Below are 26,613 nucleotides of genomic sequence, written 5' to 3'. Positions count from 1 at the left end.
CTATTCATTGGCTGATAAGAACTGATGGGGAGGTTAATAAGCTACACACCCAGGTCATCACAGGCTTTTTACTGGGCTACAGAGGAGAATGGAGGACGATGATGATGATGAGAGGAGGTGTGTGTGTGTGTGTGTGTGTGTGTGTGTGTGTGTGTGTGTGTAGCAGGTTGTAAGCCGGTGGACTTGGAAGGAGTGCATCTCCTCAGTATCTGTACTTTGACATACCTATAAAGTTCCCTCAAAGTTCTCTCTATCACACAAAATTAGCTAAATTCTGACTTTTATGCAGGTGAGTGAGTGTGTGTGCTTTGCAGTTTCTTTTATCCATAAATGTCCTAAAAGCATCTTGAATCTCTGAAGCATGTGACATCAATGTTTAATTGTTAATTAAAGTGTACACCTGTAGGAGCAGTGGGTGTGTTTGCAGGGCAGACCTGTGCACACATATACTGTATAAACATACTCCAGTTGGATTCAGAAACTGAACTTTAAAAGAGAGGAAAATGGAAAATTATCTTTAGTATTACGTTTAAACAGAGTAAGGAAGAAAGTCTACTGTGGTATAGTTATAGTAGTAGTATAGTACTGTATAGTGGTTGGTCAGTCCACTAGTTGAACTCTGTTGGTTGCTATGTTACCTTTTGTGGTAACCAGGATGCTACTTAGCCATCTCTTTTGTTGTCCTGGTTTTTATTGTTAATTCCTAGTGTATGATATGAAGAAACCTTTCACATGTTACATATGCATTGATAAATATTACAGAAAGACCACCTCACTTCTTAGCTTTGCCCAGTACCTCTTACCTGACAAACACACTCATAATCACAGTAATGGACGTCTTCGGTTTTGTTCAAGAATACTGTATTACTGTATTTTAATGTTTTTTTTTAGTATTTAAATGATTTACATTAGTATGTCTGTTTAAATGTTTGGGAAGGCAAAGCCCAAACTATTTTACACTGTATGTAAATAATATCAAGAAAGGAGTTTTTTAGTTTGACCGGATAGCTGATTTGACCATCCCAAACTAGTTTTCAGAATCTGCACATTGGTAGCATCACTATGAAGACTTGTTGCTCCTCCTGCTGTATGCCTTAATTTAATTTCCCTCCTTCTGAGACGTCCCGATCATTAGCAGACTTGCTTGAAATTTCATCAGTGGTAAATTGTAATTTGGTGATTTGGTCTTGCACTCAAAACTGAGCAGGATATCTATGTATACGTGTTTGTATATTTACTGATAAAGCACTTAAAATAAGTGCAACTGTAGCATAAGCTTCAATCTCTGTTACCAACATCACACATTTCTAAATCAGCTACAGGCAACCAGTCAAAGGACAAATTCATCCAACAATTTTCCAGTGACTATAAAAATATTGTGTAAGATACTGTACACTAACAAAAGAAGCAAAACGTGTGGGAGTTTCTGTTTTCTCACAGAAGAAGCAATTTTAGTTATTTCTGAATGAGGTGGAATTCAGTGTGAGGAGGAAATATTTTCTATCATATGTGTGTATTTGAAGTCAGCAGCTTCACCTCTTCAGCACATTTTAACACCAAGCCTCCTGGCATTGCTGTCATTCACCAACACAGCCCAGACTCCTTTTTTTCCCACAATTCTCCTGTGTAACCTGAGGCTAGAAGCAAGCACCCCCACTGAGCAGAAGACAAAACACTCAAACAGAAAAACAGACTAATCTCTCTTCCTCTCACTAGTCTCTGTCCCCCCTCTCTCTCTCTCTCACACACATACTGACTATTTTAGCAATGCTGCTGTTGGATACCCGGCTTAATACAAAAATTCCTCTTCACCCCACCCTTTTAAATACTTCACTTTAACGCTTGTTGAAGAGATGCAAATACTGACACATGTAATCGCTTCTGTAAAATTTCATTTAACGTCCTGGTAGCACAGAGACAACATGTTGTGGTATCTTCACAGATTCAGCAGAGAAATGTAAGTGAATTTATCAACATGCATATTCAGTATATTTATGTGATCATACAGCTGAGATCAAACAAACTACAGTACTGCCAGGAACTTGTGCTGTATACAGAGCTGTATATGCTTTTTGGAGCATCAGTCAAAATGTACAGGACTTTATAAGTTGATACACCAGAAATCAACAAATATCAACTTAATTGCTCATTCCTTAAGAACACAACATAATTATTAATGTGCACACCCGCCATCGAGAATTGAATCTCGACTATTTTTGCGCTTGAATTGAGCAGGTAATGCTGCAGCTCTCACAACATTTAAAGTCATTCCCTTGGTGACCGATCTCTGACATGTTAATGGCTGTAGTGCTGCTGAGGAGTAATGTGAATCGGCTCAAAATTTGTTATAACAGTTGGAGCTGAAGATGTTTTCCCAGTGAGCATCACCACTGGTGTTGAGCTGGTTGCTAGAAGAATCTCTCCCACTTTGTGTTGTATCACTGGAGCCTAATAGAAGCCAGCCCCCAAAGGTCCAAGCAAAGGCTCTCATTCTGAAGAATAGAAAAAGGCACCAAGCAGGACCTTAGAATGGGGTCTCTCCTCTCTTCTCTCCCCCTCCATACCTACTCTGGTCCCAGGGCTAATAGGGAGGTGCCGGGTGCCTTTCGTGTTCCCTATCACCCACTCACCTTAATAATAAAAGAGAGCCCCCTGTGGAAAGGAGCTAGCATGAGCTGGTGAAGATCACGCTGTTAATAGGATGATGCCTTTTTGCCTTTTGTCATGAGATTATGAACGGGTATAGCCTCTCCTCGCCTCTCCTCTCTGCTCCTCCACTCTTCTTTACTCTTCCCACACGCAGCTACAGGCGTCCTGGAGGGCCCTGTTGAGTTGGAGGGGAGACAGGCGTAACCGAGGCTTTGTTCCTCTGCTTGTATGGTAAAAGGCTCGCTAATGAAATACCTTTTAGGGGGTATCGGCAGGTGAGCTCCCCAATCAGGCATTTCAGCAAAAACACACACAGGCATACATACACTCACATATTCTCCGTCTCCTCTCATCTGCCCCCTCTTGCTATATTAATTACCTGAAGTGCTCTGGCCTTACAAAAAGCTCTCGATTCTGCCGCTCTCCTCCTTCTCTTCATCCAACATGACACCCACAACGGCCTAAGCTAGCCTAAAGTGGGGGTGTGCAACAGAAAAGGGAGGATGATAATAGTAGTAACGAACACAGGTGACAATAATGAGAAAGGTAATTGCGAAATGGTGTATGGCAGGCCCCCTGATTTTCCTTTTCCAGCCCCAAGCTAAGTGGGGACAGGTTGAAAATCATCTTATTTAGAGCTCAGTTAAATGGTTCTTGTAGAGCGTTGAAGAGAGCTGGGATTTCTGACGCTAAAGCTAAAGCGAGCTGACAAGCATAGAGTGGTGATACAGCGGCCTAATGGGTTAGGGAGTGTTTAAAGTCATTTTTTTCTTTTAATTTCTCATTGATGTTGAGTGGCATGGTCAAAACAGCCTGTGCTGTACTGTTAGGATTATTGTTAAACACCGTAATGCTTCACTGCTGTTCTTTTCTTTTCCACTCTGCCCGCTTTGATTGTTTTCCACTGTCTGCTTCTGTATGTATGGACTGTACATGCATCAAAGACTTGCTGTTTGATCATCGACCATAAATATGTGTATTTGTGGTTCTGTCTGTATGTATTCTGCTTCCATCTTGTGTTTACTATAAGTCCCTGTTACATGTATTTTTGTGTTTGTGTGTGTGTTTTTGGACTCATGTTGTCTAGCTTTCTTGTATATGTGTGTGTCTTTCTGTTTCCTTCTGGCCTTCTTGCCCAGGTTGTGATAGAGACAGGTCTGGGCTTTAACAGACAGAGGCTGCCTCCACCAGCCCATAGTCTGCCACTCTCTGATAATGTTTATTGATTTGTAGCAAAAACACAATTTGATGGAGTGGGGTGAGGGAGGGAGGGAGGAGATGTGGGGGTTGATTTGAGGAGGGGGAGGATTGTATTTGTGTGATTGTCACAGCTTGGCTGGTTCTGCTGGAAAAATAGAAAAATAGTCCAGAAATTGCCTTTGTTTTGTTCTAATCTGACTTTATTTTAGTCCCTTTTATTTAATAGTCAATTAAAGAATCGAATACTTAAGTTTAACTCATCAACACACATTTAACTTAAATAGTTAAAATGCAGAGAAAGTTGAAAGAGGAGAAGAGCTAAAGAGAGGGAGAGAAAGCTGCATAAATGATTTCTGTTACGCAAATACACTCTTCACTCCTCTGTACAAGCAACAGAAAGTGTGTGTGTGTGTGTGTGTGTGTGTGTACAAAGTGAAGACCCCAAATATGAACATTTCATCTTCAGAGTGAGTCTATTATGTGAACTCTGTTTGCCCGAGCCCCCACCTCTTCTTAACCTCTAAGGTGGAGGAATGAGAGGTGTCTGGAGGTTGGTCTACTGTTAGCTCTGAGGTCAATCATGTTTGCCCAAGGGTGTGTGGGTGTGTGTGTTTCTGTATACATAGGAGGGTTGGCAGAGGAGAGCAAGGAGGCGTGTGTGTTTAAGAGAGAGGAGGATGAGAGGAGGAAACATATTAGCAGGACAAACCTATCGTCTGTGTTTAACATGGTCTCTGAGCACAAATGTTCAAACAGGGACTTGATAGGCGCTGCATATGTACACTCTCCTCCTCATTAAAAAAGGCTTTTTGGCAAACCTACTTACTACCTTCCATAGTTCATCTCCCCATGAAACAGAGCTGATTATCAGGGCTGCATGATAACAGCAAAAATTGTAAAGGAACTTACATTTGCAAGATATTACAAGCACCAATAATACGTGTAGTCCCTCATTCATCCAGGAGTGTTCTATCGTAGAATCAAGACTTGATTCTGAAAACAGTGTCCAGATGACTACGACTGAAACCTTTTCTACGAAAGCACCAATAATGATCATGATTATCGGTCACTGTCTGAAATTAACTTTTGGCTGAACTAAAAAGAAGAAAATACAGGTCTTTTGTCCAACCCTGTCTCTTAGAAAATAAGTCTATATGCTACTTATGTACAATAGCCAATACCTTTTGAGAGAAACGCGTAATGCTGCCCCAATTACGATTTTATTAACATAACGAGGAAACGTTTTTAATGAATGTATCTGCAAAGTCGCAAATATTCATACTGACCATATCTGCAAAACATTCAGTAACGTTTCATTGGTTTTCCTACAATACCTGCTCGTAGCAATTAAAGCTTTAGCTTGTTTACGGTTAGGGACAGATTGTGGTCTTGGTTAAATATGAAAAGTCAACAATGACTAGAACCACAAGACAGGACATGTTTGGGGTTGTTTAAAATGTAACCAAAACCACAGTCTTTCCCTTCCCTTAACCAAAGTGCGTTTGATGCCTAAACCTAACCAGAAGCAGGACTCAGAATGTGAACCTCAGTCTTAGGTGGCTACACGTTTTGACAAATAAACACAGGTCTCAATTACACTCCGGGTCTGGTTTTTATAGAAGTTCTTTGGATGTATATAACCTCTTAAAGCCCACCGGGTCGCCCACTTGAGCTAGTTCTAAGCTGCTTAGATCGCGCATATAAACTTTTGTCAATATGGAGATGCTTCACATCATTAGATCGGTTAGATTCTCCACAATTCAATCGTTCAGTTCATTTTACGGAAACCATGAGCACCAGTTTAATTCATTCAGATTTACTGGCATGGTAAAGAAGACAAGACAAGAAAAATAAAAGTGGTGACTCCCTACCTTTTGAAGTGGTCATAAAGTCCGAATATGTGTCCAATCCTCGATTATTTACTGTATTTCCCATCTTTGCTGAGCAAGAGTTTTGTGCAAAAGGAATTAAAGGCCTGTCCCAAATATAGGCAGGTTGAGTTCAGTGATTGAAGCAAATTAAAAGCCCACGCTATTAATTGAAGTTTTACGGTAGTAATGTTTATGTTGTATCGTCCGTACCAGCATTAGGCTAGACAGAAGGACAACAGATATTGAGGCTCAGCAGTGCTTTGCTTTTACTGACTCATGATCAATTTACAGTAGCCAGCCTTGACTGAATTTTAGAACAAGCAACAGCCTAACTGGTACCAAGTCATAGTTAATTACCATTGTGGCAGCTGAGCCTTTTTTATCCCAGGACAAATGTTACACTTATTTGATTAACCAGTTACACCTTATCAGGTGTTAATTTCAAACCATTATCGGTCTCTGATTTTGGACTTTATTTTATATCAGCATTCTACTTGAATATTTTAACATTCGACACATGCTGATTTCCTGTGATTATTGATTATGGAAACCAGAATCATTGCACATAATTAATTCAGCAGCTCTGCATGTTGGACATGTTTCTTTTCCAACATCGCCATACTGACTGAAAGATGGACCTCCACCGTTAATACACTTTATAATTAGAAACAAATAATTATGCACCCGCTCTTATGATTATGGAAAAGACCCAATTCATCCCTCTGCCCCCAAAACTCTGTCACATCCCACTCCTGCTTCTGTTGCTCTCTCCCCGACCTCTGCCTCTTTTGTAAGTTGTAAAGCAAGCAGTGGTTGACAAATGACACCGGTGGAAAAGGCAGTCATTGTGCCTCAGTGTGAGAGGAGGGGTCTTTTTCTCTTTTCTCTTTCTTTTTTTTTTCTTATTTTACTTTTCTCCTTTTTCTATCCGGGGTGGGGGGTGAGCGTGAATCGGTTAATGTGTTCCATTCACCAGACATTATACACAGGTTCAATAAAGCAGGAATCTGCTCTATATGCTGGGACCCATTGAGCCATTGAGGGTGGCTAAAAAGGCCTCGTACAAGCCTCCCTGGAAAAAATAGCCCTCAGCACCACTCCAGAAGAGAATAGGAGAGAGCAGGAGAAATCATGTGCAATGTAGAGAAGATTGGGGGGGGGTTGATTCTTACACATATCACAAGTGCTGTAATGTTGCTGATTTGGGAATTGCAGCAACTGTTGCACTCACTGTACATTTATGATTATGTTTACTTAAAATTGGTTACGCCATAACTGAAAATCACCTCCAGCATGAAAGAAACACCACTACTGCAGGCTTTCTTGCTTACAAGCTACACTCTCAGTCTCTCTGTGTCTCATTCCTAACAAGACACTCCTCTACTCACATTAATTAAATCAAGCCTTCAGTAGGCTACTTACCACAATCCCCCCCCTCCGGTTCTCGCCACAGACCTCTCTGATTAGGCCGTCCCCTGTCATGCATATTCACATCGCTGCAGTGACAGCCTTTTAACAAGCTCTTACCTAATCACAGGAAACAATGTTCATCCTGTTCTTTTTATTCCTTCTCTTCTCATTTCCTTTCTTGTGTCTTTGGCTTTCATCTTTCCTGATCCCCGCTGATATCAGACGGGCTTGACGGTCGGATGGAGAGAACGATGGGAGAGGCACAAGTGCAGCTCGTCCCTAAATAAACCGCAATTCAGAAAGTGACTTGGACAGAGAAGAGAAGTTCGGCTCTATCTCCTCCCTTTCCCTCCTCCTCCTCCTCTCCTTCTTTCTCCTCCTCCCGGCCTTTTTACATGTCCAATAGACAAATTGGATTAGCAGCTATTGGATTAAATGGCAAAATGGTGGGATAAGAAATGAGATGAACGTGCTGTGATCACAGCTTTTAATGTTTTTCTCTTTCTGTCTCATTCATTTTCCCCTTCTCATCCAAGCTCCCTCCTTCAAGGCACAGAGAGAAGACTTTTCTCTAGAGAAGACGAATGTAGGATTTCCTGCTTATCCAGTTACTGTATTTCATAATGTTTAACAAATACATGTAGTTAGTAAGGGGCCTGATGGTCTAATGGTTGAAAGGCTGTCCCGTAACTGCAAGGTCAAAGTATTGACCCCTGAAACTTGGCGCTGAAGCAATTTGTCAATTTATTGATTAGTTGAGCGACAGAAAATGAATTCACAACTATTTTGGTAATCAGTTAAATTGATTACCTTTGGGCTTTGGACTGTTGCTCGGACAAAACAACCAATTTGAAGATATCACGTTCGCCTCTGGGAAATGTCACCACTTTCTGACATTTCATAGATGAAAAGATTAATTAAACAAATAATTGTCAGCAAATTGCTAATGAAAATAATCATTACTACACTGCACCTTTTGGTGGCTGCTTTAGTCAGCAAGTGACAATGAGGTGTGTACGCTTTGAGGACAGATGAACCAAGAGACAGTTGTAGGTTTGGGATCAAACTTTGTCTATAAACAGAGGCTCTCTACCTGCTCTATAGATTCCCAAGTACCTTACACGCTCTTGTGAAATATGACAAATGAATTCTACCAAATTATACAAATAAAACTATCTTATTGCTGGTTGTATGCCTGGCAGCTTTGGGCATCTTAGCAAATTAAAACAGTTCATTGAAAATACAGTCAAATCAATCAGTAATTTACTCACTAAAACTACTCATTGCATGCATTTAGTGAGACCTAGCATAGTAGCATTACACACTTAATTAAAAACCAGCGCAGGCCACCAGCAGCAGCAGCAGTTTGACCACCTCGGGGTGGGTTTCATTATTCCTATCTACACTGAATGGAACAGTGGCCAAGATAGCTATCTTAATCTTATTTGGCTATAGAGGCTCACTCTGTCTTTTCACCCCCTCTTTCCCTCTCTCGCTTTCTTTTATTTCTCTCTCTCTGTCTCTCATATGGATGCATACAAACACACAAAGACACCTGTCTAGCCAGACTTTCTTCATACCTGAAGGTCTTCCTCCACACACGGCAGTTTGTGTCATTGTATCCCCGTTTGTGTTTGTATGTGTGTGAGACAGAGAGAGTGAAACAAGAGAGGAGGGAGATAGGCAATCAGATAGAGGGGTTGTCGGGATGTGTGTATCAGTTGTATCTTGGCTGTGTGTGTATATGTGTGTCTGAGTTGATTGTATCTTGTGTGTTTCTCACAATCACAGCCACATTGATAGCTGAGGTAACACCAGACATGATATTAATGACGATAAAGTTTACTGTAGGTAGGGAAACCCTGTGTATCTCCATCAGACATATTTCACTAATCCTTTGATGTCCTGATCAAACATTGTACCGATGCCAAATTTACTGCTTCAGTCTCAGTAGATTTTGGCCTGTTTCTGCTCTGCCCTGCTCTGTGTTGAGCACTGAGAAATGGTGTGTAAGGCAAGCAGCAAGACCCAGAATGCAACTCTGCCAAACCGCCAGATGCTTTGATCCAAGATGGCCCCCTGAGAGCCAGCATGGATCCACAGCTTGTCAGAGCCAAGGCTGGATTCACAGACACAGTGTCAGTGGTGCTTGCCAGGGATATTTACACCATTTGTCTTCATACAACACAACGTTCACTATTTTTTTTCTCTGTTGTTGTCACTCTTAACATATGCCATTTGGTGGGCGCGCTCATTACAGTACAGCTAGTGGATACATTTTTAGAAAAAAGGGTTGTCCCAATGCGAATCAAACCCCCAACCCTGCAGCAGAGCCTTAATTTATGCACTGAGCAACAGAGTACAGCGCTTCAGTAATCTTCTACATCTGTAAAACTGAAACAGCCATTGCTTTTAACTAATTTTACTGTATGTTGCCTAATTTTTGTGGTCACTTTCAGTAACATAATGCAGTTAAGCTAATGAGCTGATTAAATGATGTAAACATTAGTGCTAAAATGATTAGTCCATTGATGGATTAGTTAAGACAGAAAACAACTGTGATAATCTACAAATCGTTTAAACAATTTATCAAACAAAAATGACAAACGTTCTCTGGTTCCAGCCTCACAATTGTGAGGATTTTCTGCTTGTAATTTGAATATCTTTGGGTTTTGGTCAAAAACAAGCTATTTGATAATGCACCCTTGTACTCTGGGAAATTGAGATGGCCATTTCTCACTATGTTCTTACATTTTACAGACTAAATAAAAAACAAATAAGCAATTAATCAAAACAATAAATGACATTATAATCAATTATGAAAATAATTGTTTGTTGCAGTCCTAGTAAACATAGCAGTCAGTCTCATGATTAAATACAACAGGGACTAACTTAAATTCTTTTTTACTATACCAATATGTATTTTGTTATGTCACTTCCCCAATAAAGCACAATAAAAAATGAATTGTGAAGTTCTCCACCATCTAATGAGCAGGTTCTCATCTTTGCAGTTGTCCACTGTTAAATGTGTCTTATATTTAGAGTAGACCCAGTAAATGTGAGACGATTTAGTCGTAAAAAAAAAAAAAAAAAACTGCAGACACACCTCCCTCTCTTTTAGAGTCAGGTAGTATCTGGAGGTCAGAGTTCAACTCTGGAGAGGTTAAGTGAAGGGAGGAGGATTCTGAGCAGCTGTCAAGCCTCCTGCGCCACTCGTCCTCCCTCTATCCCCTCCTTTCTTTCTCTGCTTAGAAATCGCTCACCTGCTTGCCCTTATTCCCTCCTTCACTCCCTCCCTCCTCCAGTCTTCCCATTTCGCTTCCACATTCATCATTTTCCCCTCTGTCCATCCCTCTCTCATCTCTCCCTTTCTCCTTCCTTTTACCTTTTCTTCCATCCTTTTCTCCTCCCTCCTCTCCTTTATCCTACATCCCCTACCTTTCCTCTGACCTCCCTGCCTTTCTCGCTTTCCTCTCCTCCTTTCCTTTCTCTCCCTTCCTTCTCCTCCCCTCCCTCCTTTTATAAAATGCGGCTGGTGGTTGGCTGTTAGCTGCTGGCTGGGTAGCGGTGGGGGATATAGCTTTATAATCCCTCCTCGTCTTCCAGCCCGCCTTGCCACAATGTCACAGGAGCTTAATATTTGCCATTATTATTTGCTTGTTTTATTTGACTTCGAGGCAGCACAATGACCTGTCAGCGCCGGCTTTATCCTCCCTCCGAGTGTCGTCCGTTTCAAAGTTGACTACAGTAATCCACGAGCCCCCGATTCCGCTAAATCCTGAAGCTTTCTTTCATTCGCTCGTTCTTTTTTTCTGTCTCTCGCTCCCCCCTCCCCGCTCCAACCTCCTAAATGAAATTACATACATCTGCTGGCTCAGAGTATCACAAATGTCCACACACTCACCGGTGTCCGCGCACACATCCATGCGCCTGCCTTTTGTTGTCAATGACGCAGCGGCCCAATACTCCCTCTCCTCTGCAATGAGCGGTGGTGTGTGTGTTTGACTGAAGACGACACATGTCTTCTTCTATCCTGAGCAGCTGTCATCTATGCACAGATTGGGATCATATTCAGGTGCCCATAAAGTGCCAAACCTATTATTTTTAAGTTTATATTGTATTGAAGGTGTTTGGCTGAAACTCTTATCCAGGAAGTCTTACAATAAAAGCATGAGTATAATGAGCTTAAAGCACTATATCACTGATGTTTGAATCCATCAAAAAGAAGGGACGCAAAGCCACATTTTCCAGACAAAAAATGAAATAAATTTTCTCTCGGGAATGCGTTCTATATAGAAAAGCATGAAAAAATCAAAAACCTCAAAACTTGGCACACGTTTTTCTTCCACTGTACAGTGCTCCAATGCCTTTCTTATTATTCAGAGGGCCCCCAATTAATGAATAAGTGGTATGAAATGTCTTCTTAGTGTTAATTCTGTTATGATGCCTGTCGTAGCTTCCCAGCTATTAAACCTCCCACTTGAAAAAGGGAGAAAAAAACAGCGAGAGATAATAACATAAGCCCTAAGACGATCTTTCATCTCGCGTCCTCTGTTTTCATCCATTTCTTCTCTTCACAGACGTACTAAGTGTCAGATTAATGCTGCTGTCACTGTTTAAATGGCTTCCAGTGCAGTCCAAAGCTTATATCCCAATTCCAGACATAAACGGCGCTGAGTGAACTGACCACAGCAGAGTTTATTTACACAGAAAGAAAGAAAAACTCAGTCATAAAAAATAAATACCAAAGCAAAAGCAAGCTGAATTTGAATTTGATCGTATTTTATAACAATCTACATGTCAACTTTAACACACATTTAACCGTACTGAACCCAAAACACTGACATGTGTAATCCTGTAATTTCCTCCACCAATTACGTACAATCACATATGTCAGGTTTAGATTATATAATTTGTTGTAGAAAATATTGGTCTTTGGGCAATAATGAAGCATGTTAATATATTTAAAGGCCCAATCCTGTCACTTTGATGTAAATTCATATATGTAATTGAAGGTTTTGTCTTAATGATACCAAACCAGCATTTTTGTGTTTGTCAACGCATCATAATTGATAATAAGCCTATTTTATACCTATTTTACTGCTTTTGAACAAGCTTATTAATGTAAACATTTTGGTGGGGAATCACTGAAACTACAATTTAAATTATTATTTTGAATCATCTGAATGATCGTCTGATTTCAGTAGACTAAGGCAGCCAACAGATGCCCAGTTGAACACACAGGTCCTCCTTCAGTCTTTATTCCAGGTCAAACATGTCCAATGGAGGCTGTTCTTGTTGCTGTTATGTGGCTAACATTTGAAGGTTTCCATTCAATGTGCTTTGTCCGTATCAGTTGTGCGCATCCCCATTGTACCCTGTAAGTAAGTTACAGCATAGAGCTTTAGCCCCAGGCGTGGGCGAAGCTTACATTAGCCATGCATCTGAGCCTTGCTAGCTCTCCGTGTGTTGAACAGGTATTACACTAAGCGTCAGTTTTTTTTGAAGGCCCACTGAGTGATTGGTGGGATATGTATTGCCCTACAGTGAGAGGCTCCACTCTGTAAAGGCGCTCGACGGTAATCACTGAGTTAATCCCGCCCCGGTTGAAGCCGTATTGACGTTGTGAAGACATGGTGTGAAGTATGTGAATGTTTACACACGGAACATAAGCAAGCAATGGTATTTACACACACACACACATAAATATCAGGTGGACATACTGACTCTGCAGTGGCAAAAAGACTTAACTGAGTCGTTTATCTGCATCATCTCTTTCATGTATGTATGCCGGTATGCTTGTATACACTATATGCTCTAATTTTGTTATTTACAGACACAGACAATATTAGAAAATGACTTTTATCTATCAGGCTCACTCTACTGTAACTAATGTTTTTATACTCTATTTTAGCTTTGTAACACCTGTCTTTATGGCTTTAAAAGGGTGCGAGGAAACTATTTAGGAATACATATTAACAGCTTGTGATATTATTGAAATGGTGTCATGTGTGTAACTCTGTTTGTGTGTTCATTTTCCAGGCAACAACAAGGAGGAGGAGGAGGCCATGATGCAGGAGTGGTTCATGTTGGTCAACAAGAAGAACGCACTTATCAGAAGACAGAACCAGCTCTCTCTGCTGTATGTATCTTAGAGACTAACTGTTTCTCATCTTTTTGTTTAGTGACCAGGTCATTATTTCATTTTATGCAAAATTAACACTACATCCACAATATTCCTTGAATTTTTTTACAGGATTTTTGTTAGATTTTTTTAAATTTAAATGGCTACCTCCTATGTAGACGCCATTAGCATTAGCACGTGTTTGTTTTCCTATATTTTTTTCGTGCGCTGCGAAACATTAAAAACCTGGAAACATCACACTTCTATTCAAGCATTAGATCAAACCCGTTGAAGTCACACGCGGTGGGAGTGTACTTTCCACTCCATTCACCCCTTCTGTCTATCCGCTCATTGATTTACATGTGGATGGGATATGAAATCAATAGAAATACGGCGATCATCACTCTATCGCTAGTCTCTTTGTATGTGGTCAGCTGCGACAGGTGGAGACACACACATATACATGCTGCCTTTTTTCTTCATTTGCGGCTGTTGGGATTTCAAAGTGTGCAAGTGGCGGAGAGATTGAAGTATTCATAATCACATTATATCGTGGGAAAGGGGAGGCTTTTAAAGTGGCCAATTGACAGAAGGGCTGATTATTAGCCCTTTCTGTTCTCTCTTTGTGGAGGCGAAGAGAAAAGGCGCCTGTGAAGGACAAATTCTATTAGGGACTGAATAAGCTCATTTTTTAATATGGCTGAAAGAGGAAAGAATTCAATTTGTGCTGCACACACACACACCACATATACCCATACATACACACATGAAGACCACACAAATTCATGGCATGTCCGCACATTTATTTCTTTGTCTTTTTCATTTTCCTTCTCCTTTATCCGTCACGTTATTCTGTTTTCTATGCATTTTCACCACCTCTCTTCTCTCTTTATGTTTTCCCTTTTCTTTCCTCACACACAAACACACACATTCACCCAGGGCTGTGTGAGCGCAGTATGTGTATCAGTTATGTGCAGTAGATTAATGCGAAGCCGGAGAAGGTTCAGGCGAGTAGCTGAATCGATGTTTATTGCAGGTTTCTTTAAGTGCTTAATGATTAGTCATTAACATATTGATGAACTTTGTTGTGTGGGTGTGTGGTTTTTTTTCTCTCTTTCTAACTTGCCACAGGGAGAAAGAGCACGATCTGGAGAGACGCTTCGAACTGCTGAACAGAGAGCTGAGAGCCATGCTGGCCATCGAGGGTAAGACACACACACTCACAAATACACACTCGTGAGGTCCTGGCATTTAATATGGTGTCTGCAGGTATCAGGCAGTAGAGATGTGTCATTAAAAGCATTTTGACAACCAAGTAGTTCCACTTAAATGAATCAATAATCGCTACTGAGTTAGAATAATCTACTAGATTATGCTTCTGATTACAAATCTGAAGCAAAATAACCAACAATCTGTCAAGGAGTCACTTTTCATAATGTAGTTGGATTTTGCTCTATCAGTGCCTGGCTGATACCTAAATCTTCCCCAATATTTTCACTTATTTACCAGTCAGATCTAATTTTTCAGAGTAGAACCTGACAAAATGGCTACTGGAGAAGACAAACGGCAGCAGTTGAAGTTTTGTTTTTCCATTTCCTGGTGATAAAGAGAAGGTAAAGCTACTGTCAGGGTTGTTTGAGTTCCAGTAAAGTGATTCATCTTTCTGTTTTCATGAGTCTTTCTTGCGTTTTGTTCATCTGTTGACCAGCCTTCGAGAGAATAAAGCAGGATGATTTGAATTCTGCGTCGGTTTCTTGATGAGGATTAAGATGCGAGCTTGCGAGGGATTTCGCTCCCTGATACTTGATCAATGCTATCTGTTTCCTAGCTGGACCCCGACTACCTGATGCCTGATTTGAAATCTAGTTATATTATTGAAAGCTTGTTAACTATACCACAGCCAGAAAAGCAGCCATTGTGTCGTATCAAAGTTGTCAGGGGGCCAGGGAAGTTTAATCCCCTTCGACTGCGTCCTCTTTGGCAAAATGAACCTTTTGCCAATCAATGCTAATTGATTTTGCCATTCGACATTGACCACCACCACCCCTTCCCCAACCCCCCTCTTTCTCCTCACAGCCTTCGGACACCCATTGTAATTTCACCGGGCACCTGATAAGCTACCTGGTCCATAATAAATCAATTGTAATTAGCACGACAGGAGGGGGCTGAGGGGCAAGCAGACATGCGTAGCCAAGCAGGAGCTGCAGACGGTGTCACGCTGCCTCCGTCCAGGTTGATTTCCTCTGTGTTCGCCCGGCCATTTTATTTATTTATATTTATCGAGCTGCAGCGTGTCCCCTTTTCTGGTTCATATGCTATATGTGTGTTTGTATCAGTGAGTTTGCTGTGACTTTGTGTGTGTTTTATTTGTTTGTATGTTTATTGTGCAAGTCTGCTTTTGTCTTTTTTTCACATGTGTTGGCGCCTGTGTGTGTGTTTCCCACGTGTTTCTTTGAGTGCATATTTCTTTATATATTGGATGTGTATCGTGTGTCTGCCTGCTCGCCTGTTTGTGTGTGTGTGTGTGGAAGTGAGAGAGCAGAGATAGTGTGTGAGACGAGGTGGAGAGGTGGTGTGTGTCGTGTCGCCGCGCTCCTCTCTGCCTTCATGTGGACTTGTTGGATTTGCAGCTGACTAACTTATCAGCCGGCCTTATTTTCCTCCCTAAGGGAGGCACTTAACATTCACAGGCTCTACCTTTCTGTAGCAGCCACAGATAGTTCTGAGCTGCTGGGAAGAGAGCTGCGTGTGTGTGTGTGTGTGTTTGTGTGTTTACATCTCACAGGTGTGTTTGAGTATCCACCTGTGTGTCTTTCTTTTTCTATGTGTATATTTGTGTGTGTGTGTGTGTGTGTGTGTGTGTGTGTGTGTGTGTGTGTGTGTGTGTGTGTGTGCGTGTTTGGCGGCCATCTCCCCAGCTCTTATTTGGTGCTTGGGCAGGTCCATTGAGCGATGGTCGGGCGTCCGAGTAATTGCTGATTTGGTTGGCCAGTCGATGACACAGAGAGAGAGAGAGATGCACTGTGAGTCCGAGCAGAGAGAAAAAAACACACATCACTAAGATACACCTTCCCTCACACACATACACAGACACACACACACATCCTGCTGAGAAAAATATATACCTGCAATGATACACGCACACACGCCACTCTCCCTCTATCTCTTCCTCTCAGTCGGCCCACATAGTTACATATTGGACCTCGGTCTTCATCATGTACACACCCACAGTCTGTCCAGGTCAGTGTGTGCCACTGCTAACTGGCTAACAATGCTAACAGATCCTATTTATGCCTATTAGCATAAAACGTTATTAAAATATTGGTTGTCCAGTTGCGGCAGGCATAGATAATTTTGTTAACACTGACATAGATATAAATCTTAAGAATAGCCTGTATAATAATGTAAACATTTTAGATTTTGATGCGAGTCAAAAGCAGGAGGTAATAAGTTAACTGCTTGCTGGCTTTAGCTGCTTGGCCCAGTCTCTGTTGATGCTGCAGACCAGAGCAGAGAGAGAAAAACATGTGACTCATGACGTTTTATTCTACGTTTGTATTGCTGACTTGAGCTGCATGACACTCAGACACAAGAGAGGGAGGATGTGAGGAAGAAAGAGGAAAGTGTTTTGAGCTGGAGTCAGTATTCTGCTAAAGAACACATTCTTCTAAACTTTTCGTAGATTTTCTTTTTTTATGTGCTAGAAGATCTTAGCAGTCATTTTGGTGTAGTGATAAAACACACATTTCAAACACATGTAGACGTCACAGAGAAGGAGAGGAAATCTAAATACTTCAGAGGTGGAGATACTGGAGCAGAGAGGAAGTGTGAGCCTGCATGTTTACAGCTGCAGTTATAATCTTAATTTTATTGCTGTATCATGATTATTAAATGACAGTAATACTCTTTATAATTTGGGGAACTAAGTTATTTTGCTGTATACAGAGATGCATTGACTACAGAGGCCCGTGTAGTCAGCAAGATCAAAAAATAAGAGTACAGGCCCAGAAATAGGTACAATCCCACTAATAGAGAACAAATAATAATAGAAATACACTAATGGGCAACATATCACATTAACACCAGAGAGGTCACGACTCCAGGTGGCCCTATTTCCTGTCCTACATAATTACACAGGATAAAAGGAAAACAAGTATATATGACCTACATTTAATAATTGTGTAACCTCAAATCTTGATACAGTGTTTAGCCGATGTTTCTCCAACTTCACGATGCTTAAAAAAGTTTTTGATTAAATGTGCAGCTGAATAAAACAGTTGTGGGACGGGTGGGGGCTGTCAGGCCCAGCGTTGATGTTGTTTATGAGCATGCTCAGTGATAACCACCTCTATGGACCTTCTTGGTGTGATGCCAGGCCGGAAAATGCCATCTGTATGCCACACTCTCATCTCCCTGCCACAAAATTGATCCACTATGCCCTCTTTATCTGCTTACCGATTCACACCTATGTATGCACACACGCAAAACTGTGTCTTGGCTCCCTTCAAGAGCCTGTGTGTGTGCGTGTGTGCATGTTTTATAGTGGACGCCCTCTCGCCATCTAAAAGGGATTTATGCATAGCCGGGTCCCAGAGTTTTTCCTGTTACGGTTTGATATGATAAGCTTTTTTATATGTTTAAAATCAATATGTAATCCTATGCAGGAGCTTATCCCTCTCCACACCCCCGATACACACACAAACACACACACACACACTTCCCATTTGTAAATCTATTTGGGCTTTGTAACACATCGGGGCGGCGTGCCACAGACCCTGATTGATTAGGTGCACTGTGGAATCCTATCACATGGGCGACTTTTGATGATGTCGCCAACTCTTTCAGGGTTGCTAGTTGACTGGAACCGCCGATAACAAGTAGCTTCGTTCCACGAGTTGTCGAGCTTGAGTTTTGGGGAATTTAGGAACATTATTTATTAGCTTGTGCTTTTTAGGCTGTTTTTTTAATTCAGGTTACACAAAGACTGAAGATAAAGTGTGTCCTTACTTTAAATATACATATTCTCATCACTACCCAGACGATGTGACTTTATGTGTTTTCCAGGATGTTGGAACAGGATGTAGTGTAGCTAACATGATGTTATATGCTGGTTATTGTAACATATGGTGGAACAGGTGTTAAAAATTTTTGTATTTGAGTTTAGATTCATGCTTCAGTTTCCGTTCAGATCGTTGATCTGCCCGTTTTAAAAAGTTAGAAGTCGGTTTTCTTGCTCACTCAGTGTCCCATAAACTAACTTTCATGGCTGTCTCATAAAAGTTCTCATATGAATCAGTTTGTGAGTCAGGAGGGTGGATAACCAAGATTCCTGCATTTTCCAAAAAATTAAAGTTTTGACTGTAAACTTTATTAAACGATAAAGCTGGCGATATTCTATATTTTTCTTATTGTCAACAAATCCCAAGACAAACAATGCCTTAGTGCGTCTCTGTTTCTAAGCCTGTCTGTGGCTCTCAGCACCAAGCTCATTGGTTCCTACTGAAGACGTAAATCTTTAAAATCACACGTGTGTGTGTGTGTGTGTGTGTGTGTGTGTGTGTATATATATATATATATATATATACATACACACACAGATATATTATTTCATGTTTTAAAAATGGTCAGTAATTTCCTAAAACAGTGGGGCACTGTAGTTGGTAGCAAACATTACTCAAACTCAAAATAAACTACTGTGTGTGTGTGTGTGTGTGTGTGTGTGTGTGTGTGTGTGTGTGTTCACCCAGTGCAACAGCATGATTGTTTTTGGACAATAATGGAGGTCAGTGGCACAGAGGAATAAGATATATCAAGCTTTGGCTACACAGACACTTGTTAAAAGGATCAATAAATTGTTGGTTTTGGTATTTTCCCACGATTTGTGGGCAATAAGAAAAATATAGAATATCACCAGACGTATCCTTTAAATGTTAGCTGTTGAAACATACTCAGTCTTATTTGGAGGGAAATAATAATTTGGTCAGTATGGGGTTAAATTTGCTGTTTTTTTCAGTTTTGAACACTTTTGCCTTAAGTCAAGAATTAAATCACCAAACCTTTGTGTTTCAGTTTCAACTTTTCCAAGAATCTCCTGGTTGCTGTTGAGCTTTGAGAGTTTGTATTTATCAGCCATTGGTGACACTTTTTGTCTCTTGACTCCACTTGGATCTCGGCCAAAACCAGCTTTTGGAGGCCTTTTACACAAGAACAAGAGGTAGAGAGAGCAGAGCAGAGAGGACGAGAAAAACAAAACAAAGAAATGAAGGGGAATAAGTTTATAGATCGTGTTTGTTGACGTAAATGTCTGAAGACTCTGGAGAACGTCGTCTCACAACATATGAAGCTGTGGATCAAATCCTTTTCACGTCGTCGTGTTGTGTCTGTGAGAGACAGAAAACGAGAGAGAGACAGATAGGTAGATGCATGTAGGACAGTCTCTCTTTGCTTTGAGAGAACGGGGCTTTGGACCAGTTTGCTCTCTTGAATAAATTTAGCGTCGGAGAGACCGGGCGGGGAGGGGTTCATGGGGATTTGAACCAGCGCATTCTTGTGTGCCTTGTGCAGACTCACATGGTTACCGTTGGCGTGCACGGCGAGGGTTATCTGAATACGTACCCACCATGTGAGTTGTTCACACTCCTTCAAGTCTTTAACCTCTCTCTCTCTCTCTCTCTCATGGGGGAGGCGGGGCTTACGGGGGAGGGGGGGGGGATTTTGCTGAGTGGCTGCAGGGTGTTTTGTTTGTTCCTGGGTGTCTGGTTACCCAGCCTGCCCTGCTCTGGTGTTGCCTGGTCACGTCTCTCATCGACTCTCTTTATTGTTTACCTTCCTAATGAGGGGGGCGGGACTCTGCGACATGTGATTGACAGCAGTGTGCTTGCCCCCCCGTAACCCCCCACCCCTCCCCGGGTCAACCAGGACTTTGGCTTTTTGGCTGAGATGTGCTCTGAAGGAGAAGAAGGATCGAAAGATGTCTTATTATTTTTTTATTTTTTTTTACATACCTCTGTGTTTTTGTGGGAAGTTTTTTTTTTTGGTTTTTTTTTGCCTCTTGTTTGCCGGCCTCGTTGAGAGAGGATTGTGGGAGTTATGGCGCATGTGAATACACACATTCCTGTCTCATAATTATCTAAAGATGATGATTCACATGATGACTCATCTGCTTTGCTTTTTCTACACTTGACACAATTTGTCTTGATTCGTCAGTATCCTGAACTACCTCCTGTTAAAAGAAAAGGAAACAAAAACACTCTTCAGATAAAGGTTTGAACATATTTGGCAGTTGTGAAGTATTTGTCGACGCCCCTACAAAGCCTGAGGAGAGTATATTTGCTTCCCTGAGAAGAAGAAAAAAGAACGAAGGAGGTAAAGAGAGAGAAAGGAAGACGAGAACGTAGAGAGCCAAATATTGGGACTGTGTTCATTTCGCTCTGTGGTCGACTTCAAAGGGACGAGCGGGGCCAATGAAGAGAGCGCAGACCTTTCAGGACAAACACACTGGGCCCAGCGTGACTCACACACTCACACACACACACACACACAGCCGCAATTTGACTCAATGAGGGGTGGGGGGGGAATATTTATTTTTAATAAAGCCACACTTATTTTGGGATTGACATTTTACAACATTCCTTTTATTCTCGAATCAATAGGCGGTTAAATATTGATAGAGGGGTGAAGTTGCCTACGCGCACAGAAGTTGCACACGTCTCAGCTGTGTTTGAATTCTGTCTGAGATGGAGCGGATTTCTTTTTTTTTTTAATATGAAATGATGGAGGGTTTTTGAGGGGGACACGTTCCCACACTGAGCTGAGGAGTAGCTGCAGATTTCCTGCCTGCCTTTAGCTGTTGGACAGCGTGGAAAATCTGCAGAGATGTTTCTGTGTCTGAACATGTTTCAGTGCAGATGGATTGAACATGATGCTAAACTCTGTGCAGTAACGATAAAGTTAAATCTAATTTATGTACAGCACAAGTTGTCCTGTGTTTACATGATAAGTAGATGCTGGATTGTTTAAAATGTACAAAAAGGAGGTTAAAAAGACAAATAGTTGTAATAAAATCATTCTTTAAGCACTGTTCAGGGTTTGGGGGTGAGTTTTGAGGGTGAGGGAGGGAGGAGTGCTGCCCCGGTGTTGGGTGAATGTGGAGCCAAGGGCGCCAGGCGGATATTTGAGCCCCAGGGGGAGTGAGAGCTCTCCTGTGGGCATTCCCCCTCCCCTCCAGGGAGAGGCTGAGGGGATTTGGATCAGGGTCCCACCTGGACCCTGTGGGGCCCTGTGGGGCCCCTTCCTGCAAAGACCCTGGAGAACTGAGAGACGAGAGTCAGGGGCTCACCTGTTTTGTTTGTTTATTTAGCTGAGGTGACTTTTTCATGTTTGTATTTATTGGACCATGAAGACTCAACCAGGACGTTTTTTAATCTTAAACTAAGTGGAAACACTTCACTCTTCATAATTTCACACTTTACCCTCAAAAATACACCCAGAACTTTAATAGTTTCACACTTTTTTGGTGAAAATACAAAATAATAGAAATGCTACGTAGAACAGGGCTGTCACTTTTAACAGGTGATGAAATTGTGTGCTTTTTTTAGGAAATCATATCAACCATCAAGACAAAACTTACATACGGAGTTCTACTTTTCAAAATGAGATTTACTCCCTTTCCTAAGAAATGATTTCCAGTGCTACAGGAATTACCTTCAAGTTATGAGTCCCAGAAATTCTTTTTAAACATACAACACAATCATCTGTGTTTTTGAAGTTATGATTGAGGACTTTATATGAGCAGCATGTTCCTGTGGGAGTGGGATTCTTCACAGATCTCTGTGTGCATCATAAGGCTGCAGATTAACATGACAGTATCCTTCAAGTGTGTTTACACATATCTACACACTCGTCCATACATGGAACTGGTCTGGTGTCCATCGCTTCACAGTCCAGCAGGTTAATAGAACTTTTACCAAACTGAGACAACCTGTCCGCCATGTTGAAGCTCTGTGGTCCTCAGAGGACCTGATCGTCCTTTAATGTGACGCAGTTACCTGATAAAGAGCTGAAAACAAGTGAAGCCGTGTCCAAAGTGTTTGAAAAGCAGTTTTTAAAAAACATTTCATTGGAAGTTTCTTTTCCAGGAGGATCCGAGTTAACTCTTTGTAGAAATGTTGTTTTACATTCATCTTGACGTGACTGTGAGGTAGTTCATCAGTGTGTCGTATCCTGCAGCCACAAGTTCCTGGCAGGACAAAAGAAATAAAACTTTTCATCCATGGGACCAAGTGTCTCGAGGTTTTTAGAATAAAAATAGATTGTCCTCAGTGTCTCCTGCCCTGAAGGAGTGTGTTCCTCTGGTGTCGTTGCAGACTGGCAGAAGACGGAGGCCCAGAAGAGACGAGAGCAGCTGCTGCTGGATGAGTTGGTCATACTGGTCAACAAACGCGACGCGCTGGTCAGGGACCTGGATGCCCAGGAGAAACAGTAAGTTACCCACAATCCTCCAACACCAGACACAGAGCAAGTCACAGTCTAGAACGTAAATGTAAAATAAAAAGTTCTGTTGGAGTTCGTCAGTCAGGGAATATCCAACGCGCTTTGGTGAGTTTGTGCGCGAGCATCTGCGGCGTTGCTTTAAATTTCCAGAGGTCCCCCAGAAACCGTAGACGTAGTGAAAACACATCGCAGGGCATGTTGCGTTCCAGCCAGCCTGCAGTCATCCTGCATGCAGCAGCAGTAGCACACCTGCGCGGGCGGGATCCCGTCCAGATTGGCGGCGCCGTCCGCCAACAGGGTGCCAGGCGGGTGAAAGGTCGGAGCTCGGCCCCTGGCGCTTGGCCCCACTCCACAGGCGGCATGGCGACGGTTGCCGTGGCACCAACTGTGTGTTACCTGTGTGTGTACCTCCACCTTCCCCACCCCCACCCCACCCATCACATCTGACCTTTTGACCTTTGCCCTCCGCAGGGCCGAGGAGGAGGACGAGCACCTGGAGAGGACGCTGGAGCAGAACAAAGGAAAGATGGCCAAGAAAGAGGAGAAGTGTGTGCTTCAATGATGGTCATTTCAGAAAAACACAACCAACAAATGTAGCCGATAAAAGAAATGTATCATTATTATTATTAATATTATTATTATTATTTGATAGTGGCTTTCCTAGACATTTCTATCAGTTATTGGAATCCTGATGTGGTTGTTGATGTACAGGGCCTCGGCTGAATTAAGAGGCCTTTGCACCAACTTTATACTGACTCAAACTGTCCCACTTATATACAATGTTTGTTATTTTAATTCTCCTTTGCTTTACCAAGACCGGTACATGTATGTAATTTAAATGTGTATGAGACAAGAGACCCTGTCAGCCGGTGTGATATTTGCAGCCTTCTCTGTCTGAATGTGGAGACCAGTCGGTTTGAGGTACAGCACAACTGGGTTTGATGGGGGGGATTTTGTTTTTTTGTTTTTTTATTTTTTATTTTTTGCATCTTGTCGAGAAGATGTTGATGTTTCAGTTGGACTTTTAAAAGAAAAAAAAAAGAGTCGTTATAATATCAGTCTTTTCAAGCTACTTCATTACTTGACTGTGTGTCTTTTAATTATTTCACTTTAAAGTTTGTACTTGTAAAATATCTTAAAGGGGGGAACGCATTACCGTTCATAAATCTTGCATAAATCTTAACTTTCCTATTGCTTTTTTTTATTGTCTTGGCTTGAAAGCAGTTTACCAAAAGAAAAGATCGTGTTTAAGAAAAAAATAAATCTCATGTTGTATATTTTCATCACTGCTCTGACTATAGCTTCCAAAATCCTCTTTTTTTTTTGTCAGGATTCATGCAGTCAAAAACAAAATATATATATATATATATTATTTATTGCCGTTTGTCCGTTTAAGCTGCTTGTAAGTGAATCTACCATCACAGTTCATGTGCATTTTGCTCAACAACTTTTGGTTTCTATTTATTGTATTCTGAAGAAGAGAAATATGCTTCCACGTGCAACACTTAGAGCTCCACACCTGGTGCAGTTGTCCTTTACGTGTTGAACATTTATCTGTTTATTTATTCCAGTGTCATAACCCAAGTCTTCAATAATAAAGTCCTTATGATTTCATACTCCACAAAGGCAGCGTGTGGCGTATTTTTAACCCTCTAGAAAATAACGCAGATTTTTAAAGCTGCAGGTTTTTAAGCTTTTAAACACGGTTTTGTAATTGTTTTAATATTCTAATGATGAATTTGAATGCAATCGGTGGTTTTAAAGTCTGTATTTTTAAATATTGCCTATTTTTAGAATTGCTAAAACTTGTAATCCCAATACTTTCCTTCTTTTCTCTATCAGTTCGTCAATTTTACCTCCAATCCTACATGATCCAGACCATATTCCTGATTTTTCTTTTCACATAAAAAGTTATTGAAATGCATGCACGCCTTTGGCTGCAGCGCTGCACGTAAGTGGCCCCTATCACTGCATTCACCAGCAAGCATTGCGTTTAGCAATGCTTATTATTCTGCGCTCTGTTCAAATCCCCTGCGACTTGTGCGTGTTTATAAATTAAAATCGGCGTTCGGGGTTTTTTGTTTGAGGTCGGTGCTGAGCAGGTTCCTCCGAGGAAGATTAGAGAAATCTCTTTGTACCGAGCAGATGCTTTTTTTCCTCTCTCTCTCTCTCCCTCTCTCTCTCTGGGCCGCTTCTGTGCGCGCTGGAGACGGGGGGCAGAGCTGGAGAGGCTCGGTCACCCGCAGCCAGGGATGGAGACGGAAATGAAAACTGGAAGGTCTGAAAAACTATTTAACAATATTAATTTTCAGATCTAGAAAAAATTATTTCACCACCTTAAATTGCCCTTTTTGTTAACTTTAACTTCAAGTTTTCTGAATGCAGACTGATGTCAAACTAAAATAAAGAGAGAAAAATGTCCCTGCAATAAAGATGAGAATGAACAGAGTGTCTGTGGTTCAAACCTCCACACCAGCCCTGCAGGCAGCCTCCCATCCCCGATTAAAGCAGGAAAATAGGTTGTGACAGCAGACGTCCTCCCCGGCCTTTCTAATACTTTCAAATTAATTTGCTGATTCGTTTCTTCTCTGCTTGGGACAGACTGTACGCGCACATTACGCGCTTTACGTCCCCCGAGGCGCTTTGTTTTAGTATTATTATCGCGTTTATCACGGCTGTCTGTAATCTGGAGAATAAAGCAAAGAGCCAAAGCGGTGAAGGACGTCTCTCTCGCTGCCGTCAGAGGGCTGCATGTGGCTGTGAGTGTGTGTACACAACCTTAAAAAATATTCACAAAACCTGTCACTTCCACATAGATTTGTTATATAAATAGTTAAAATATTTTCTGTGTTCTTGTAAAAGCTGGTTGATGTTATTCGGACAGAAATGTTCATGCACAAAACTTAACTTTTACTCATGAATTTGACTAAAAGTTTAGATGTTTCTTCCTGTTGATAGCAGTTTTAAATTATTTCCCTCATCTTAAATCAGTCCAGGTTCAGTGAAAATTACTAATGAAAGAAATAATTTCAGGTGATGCATCTAATATTTTAACATTTTTTCGGCATGTTTTTTAGAATAAAGAAAGAATAAAATGACAGAAACAGTCCTGCCTTACCTCTGCAGCGTCACTCGGGTTTCCTTCAGGTTCCTGTTGAAGCAGAAGGAGTGAAAAACATTTGGAGACAGTTTCCTATTTTTCTGTGAATAAGAGCGACGCGCTGCGTAAAAGGCGGCGGTGCCTCGACGCTGCTGTGCAGCTGAGGATCCTTCAGCTGAATGGATTATCTCCTGAGCTTTGATGTCTCCTGGCCTCACCTCACAGGTGCTGAGCGCCGCTCGGCCTCTGCAATGCTTCTTTTCCCCGCCGCCGTCCAAAAACCGGCACCTGAGGGAGCCTGGGTCTCTGCGTGCAGCGCCGGGGCTCCAACAGCACTGTGTTTTATGCATCATCGTTTTAATAAGCACCGACAACATCCCCGCAGATCCCCGCTTCCAATCCTGCCGGCTGAAGGGACAAAACTTTTCCCCCTCCTCTCCTCGCCGCCTAATCCCAGGCTTTACCAGCTCAGCATTAAGAAAATTCAACTGCAATTTGGGATTAGACAAAATACTCTTATTACAAAAGGTTGGTGCAACTTGATAACTTGATACTTGTTCAGGGGTTTATCTCGGGGTCTTACTCACATCTAGAGAGGAGGGAAAAAACAAGAAATGTAGGGGAAATGTCAGAATAACCCGACTCTTTTGTGTTGTGAGGGCCATATTTGTTGAATGGCCTTTTTGCATAATTTAACAGAGCCTCTGTGTGTGTGTGTGTGTGTGTGTGTGTGTGTGCGTGTGTGCGTGTGCGCGCGTGCAGAGAGG

General features: G+C 41.6%; 1 protein-coding gene and 1 long non-coding RNA gene across 8 annotated transcripts in view; one reads left to right on the top strand and one right to left on the bottom strand.

Annotated features, from left to right (window-relative positions):
* LOC122884166 (N-acetyllactosaminide beta-1,3-N-acetylglucosaminyltransferase 2-like) overlaps nucleotides 1-24,367 on the top strand; it is a 200,026-nt gene extending 175,659 nt beyond the window's left edge. For all 7 annotated transcript variants that reach the window (XM_044213628.1, XM_044213627.1, XM_044213625.1 and 4 more), the window contains 4 exons: nucleotides 13,173-13,272; nucleotides 14,386-14,459; nucleotides 22,620-22,734; nucleotides 23,218-24,367. In XM_044213628.1, the coding sequence (XP_044069563.1) occupies nucleotides 13,173-13,272; nucleotides 14,386-14,459; nucleotides 22,620-22,734; nucleotides 23,218-23,308 (380 nt within the window). In that variant the 3' untranslated portion in view covers nucleotides 23,309-24,367. The remainder of the gene's footprint in view (nucleotides 1-13,172; nucleotides 13,273-14,385; nucleotides 14,460-22,619; nucleotides 22,735-23,217) is intronic.
* On the bottom strand, nucleotides 20,821-23,326 carry LOC122884169. Its single transcript, XR_006379834.1, has 2 exons — nucleotides 23,195-23,326; nucleotides 20,821-22,714 (listed from the first exon to the last, which is right to left on the bottom strand). It is a non-coding gene; the product is annotated as an uncharacterized LOC122884169 (long non-coding RNA).
* Nucleotides 24,368-26,613: the final 2,246 nt, after the last annotated feature.

The sequence above is a fragment of the Siniperca chuatsi genome, linkage group LG11, assembly GCF_020085105.1.
Source record: "Siniperca chuatsi isolate FFG_IHB_CAS linkage group LG11, ASM2008510v1, whole genome shotgun sequence".
NCBI lineage: Eukaryota > Metazoa > Chordata > Actinopteri > Centrarchiformes > Sinipercidae > Siniperca > Siniperca chuatsi.
This window is presented reverse-complemented; position numbering and strand designations above follow the sequence as displayed.